We start from the raw sequence: 3,571 nt of genomic DNA on the forward strand, positions 1-3,571 counted from the left end.
AATAATCGGCTTGCAGACCCGTACAATATATGTAGTTCGTGTCTGCAGCCATTTTAAACTGCACCTTTTCAGGGAGAGTGCTAGAAAGTACTATGCAATGCTTTTGAGCCGACTACCTATTCCTATGCTTGCATAACCAGAGTAATTGGACTATTTGGTTCAATACTTTCTTCTGGGAGATCGCAGGAAGTATACATGCTAAAGCAGGTAAATAGGTTTGGTGCTATAACACACAGCTAAATTTGTAGAAATCTTATTTACTGCGATGAGATGACCAAATCTGAAAGATGGTTCTCCCGTACATATGCTCCCCAAAGGCCTTAATTTAGGCAAATCAGCCAAATTCACCTTCCCAGGAATTTGTCCTTATAAAATTGAAACCTCCGCAGAACTATTTCTAGGCTGCCAGCTGCCTTTTTGCGAGAGCTAGAGCAGAGAAAAGTCCGCTTGAACAGCACTTGAACGTCAAAAGAGGTAGCAAGAGCTTAGAAGCAGAGGATAAAACAGAACTTAAATGCTGCCTTGAGGCTGCCAAGATTTATTGCCATGCTCTCAGCAGAAGGGTGAATATATGAAAAGGAAGGAAAATTACAGAAATCAGTTTAATACTCCTCCCCACCCTCATCTTCGCCACCCTCAGCACATTCGGTGGCCAACTCTTTATAGTCCTTCTCCAAAACAGCCAAATCTTCTCTGGCTTCTGAAAATTCTGCTTGTTCCATGCCTTCTGCTGTGTACCAGTGAACAAATGCTCTCTTGGCAAATAATAGATCAAATTTGTGGCCAATGCGAGACCAGATCTCAGCGATGGATGTTGTATTGGTCAGCCGACAAAGCGAACGTGGTACCTTGGCAAGTTCACCCTGAGGAACAACGGTGGGAGCCTGATAGGTTATTCCAACCTGCAAATGGAAAATAAGCACACTTTGATGCGCGGCTAGGCAAGCAGCACTTGACACTATGTTAGCTCTGACAAGTGGTAAAATCAAATTATGCGGCTAGTCACATCCATGACGCAATGACCGTTAGTTAACTGTTCCTTAGCAAAGCATTCGAGTGATGTGCACTCCGGCATCTAGGAACAAAAGACATGGACATCTGTACCGGCAACATGCTGATGAAACAACAAAATGCAATGAGTAGTCGCAACTAACTCTCCAACTGAGAGCCTAAATACTTATGCAGGGTAAGAGCTAGCGTACCTTGTATTGGCCTTTGGACCAATCGATGAAATTCCTCTTCATAGCTGCTACAGCTGAATTTATATCGCTTGGAACCACATCACCACGGTACAGGAGGCAGAATGCCATGCATCTTCCATTACTGGTGTCGCATTTGGCCATCTGGCTTTCCGCTTGAAAACAGGTAGCAGTGATCCTTTGCACAGTGAAATCCTCGTTATAGGCTTTCTGGGTCGAAATCAGTGGAGCGTAATTTACGAGGGGAAAATGCACGCGAGGGAAAGGCACCAAATTCTTTTGAATCTCCGCCAAATCAACATTGAGGGCACTCTCGAAGCGCAGGGAGGCTGTGATTGAGGATGTAACCTGGCTGATCAGTCTGTTGAGGTTCAGAAACGTGGGATTCTCGATGTCTAGGCTGCTGTTGAAAATTTCAAAAATAGCCTTATTATCTATCAGGAATGTACAGTCGGAATGTTGGAGGGTGGTGTGGGTTGTGAAAACTGCGTTGTAGGGTTCCACAACTGCTGAGGAGACCTGTTGGAGGAGAGAAGAAAATAATTAAACCGGATGTGCATAGTTTTAAATGGGAAGAATGTGTGCCAGTACAGGTTACCGCTGCTATACGTTTCTCGGCATCACTACATCTGGGACAGCGAAAGAAGGTATCAGAATAAACAACGATAATCGGAGAGCCAAGAGTGCAATTGAACGCGAGCGTCCGTTCTGATCCCCAGAGGTGAACGTCGCTGAGCCAGCGTAGGTGCCTGCTGTCAATGAAGACTGAGGGAGACTGACGCGAGGGAAGAGAGGCCGAAGTTGAGTGCGCTCGAGCGACACGTCACTGCTCAGTCCGGAGTAACAGGCCCTTCTACAACGCTGCCCGGTGACAATCGCGAAGAGCGCAACTGACACTTGCCACTCTCTCACTGAGCGCTTCTGTGTGCCGCTCCGCCTCCTCAGCGGCCTCACCACCTTCCCCTTCCTGCTTCATGTTCACAGTTGTAGAGAGGTAGAACAGCTTTACGATACAACAAAGAGAGGTAGTCAGCGAAATGTTTTTGTGGCTAGTAGCTTTGAGCGCTCAAAAGCAATTCTCAATAAGCATTCCGCATAGTGGCTATTGCAATTATGTACTGCTCGACTTGGCTGCACAAAGCAGCCTCAAAGCTTGCGAAAGCCTAATACGGAAAATGAACATGCTGACACATCAAGAAAAGGTTGTAAAGTTTCCTCTGCATGGTCTCTCTTCAATTTTCTAGATTGTTGGCCTAAACACAAAGCTGGAATATGGAGGTTCCTAGCCCATTGCCGGTAGAGTCTAGACGGATGGACTAGGGCGGGGCAAGACTACTTTCAGGTACCGTGGTGCAGATGAGTACCACATACAGAAGCTTTAGAACCACCAAAATTAGCGCCTAGCTGAGCAAAAGGTGGGGTCAGTGACAAGGCGCATACGTCTGTAGCAAGAAACTGGGAGACAAGTCTGTTGCATTGATAGAGGGCAGGTACGCTCCGGTATAGACACGCACCTGGGGGGACGGGTACACAGCAATCTCTAGCTTGGACGTCTTGCCGTAGTCAGCAGAGAGTCGCTCCATGAGGAGCGAAGTGAAGCCTGAGCCGGTGCCGCCAGCGACGCTGTGAAAGATGAGGAAACCCTGCAGGCCTGTGCACTGGTCTGCCAGCTTCCTGACACGGTCCAACATGGTGTCGACGATCTGCTTGCCGACCGTGAAGTAGCCGCGGGCGTAGTTGTCAGATGCGTCTTCTTTTCCTGTTATAAGGTTGTCTGGGTGAAACAGGCGCCGGTATCTACCCACGCGCACCTCGTCCACGACGGTAGGCTCCGTGTCCAGATAGATGGCTCTTGGCACATATCTCGCGGTGCCCGTCTCGTTGAAAATTGCGTTATAGTTGCTCGTGCTGTAGGCAGTTTCTTCACTGCACATCTGGCCGTCCGGCTCAATATTATGCTCTAGGCATAGCAACTCCCAGGAAGCATTACCTATTTGGATACCAGCCTGTCCAACGTGCAGAGATATGCACTCCCGCATATTGACTGCGAAGAGAAAAAGAGGCAAGTTAAGGATAGGCACAGTTTGACGTCCGAAACAGGGTTCACATTCACGTGTTCATTGACACCCATTGGCTTCCTCGACACTTCCATTTTTTAAGCAGTCATCGGCGCACAACACCAAGCTGTTTGGGCGAGACAAATAGCTGTCATGCGGTCTTGGCAACCTCGTCTCCGTTCTGCAACAGTAGCAGCATAAAAGACCTTGCCCGAAAATGCGCCCGAACGGCATATATGAGAACACGGGTCTTTCTCCGCATGGTCTCTCCTGTGCTACGTCCATAGCACCACATGAAGACCAGGAATGTGCGAA

General features: G+C 48.1%; 1 protein-coding gene across 1 annotated transcript; it reads right to left on the bottom strand.

Annotated features, from left to right (window-relative positions):
* Nucleotides 1–602: 602 nt before the first annotated feature.
* LOC146182964 (tubulin alpha chain-like) lies at nucleotides 603–3,238 on the bottom strand. The gene is made up of 3 exons (XM_084608674.1): nucleotides 2,714–3,238; nucleotides 1,203–1,718; nucleotides 603–902 (listed from the first exon to the last, which is right to left on the bottom strand). The coding sequence occupies exons 1-3, from the start codon at nucleotides 3,236–3,238 to the stop codon at nucleotides 603–605; spliced, it is 1,341 nt and encodes a 446-aa protein (XP_084464800.1).
* Between the last annotated feature and the right edge of the window lie 333 nt (nucleotides 3,239–3,571).

The sequence above is a fragment of the Amblyomma maculatum genome, chromosome 7, assembly GCF_055883805.1.
Source record: "Amblyomma maculatum isolate TAMU_Amacu chromosome 7, ASM5588380v1, whole genome shotgun sequence".
Lineage (NCBI taxonomy): Eukaryota > Metazoa > Arthropoda > Arachnida > Ixodida > Ixodidae > Amblyomma > Amblyomma maculatum.

What these genes read in the sequence shown, in the direction of transcription:
- LOC146182964 (XM_084608674.1), bottom strand. Translation starts at nt 3,238, where the DNA reads ATGCGGGAGTGCATATCTCTGCACGTTGGACAGGCTGGTATCCAAATA. An exon ending in CTGTGTACCCGTCCCCCCAG is followed by an intron (nt 1,719 to 2,713) that starts GTGCGTGTCTAT and finishes CTCCTCCAACAG; the next exon opens with GTCTCCTCAGCAGTTGTGGA. An exon ending in GGTCCAAAGGCCAATACAAG is followed by an intron (nt 903 to 1,202) that starts GTACGCTAGCTC and finishes TTCCATTTGCAG; the next exon opens with GTTGGAATAACCTATCAGGC.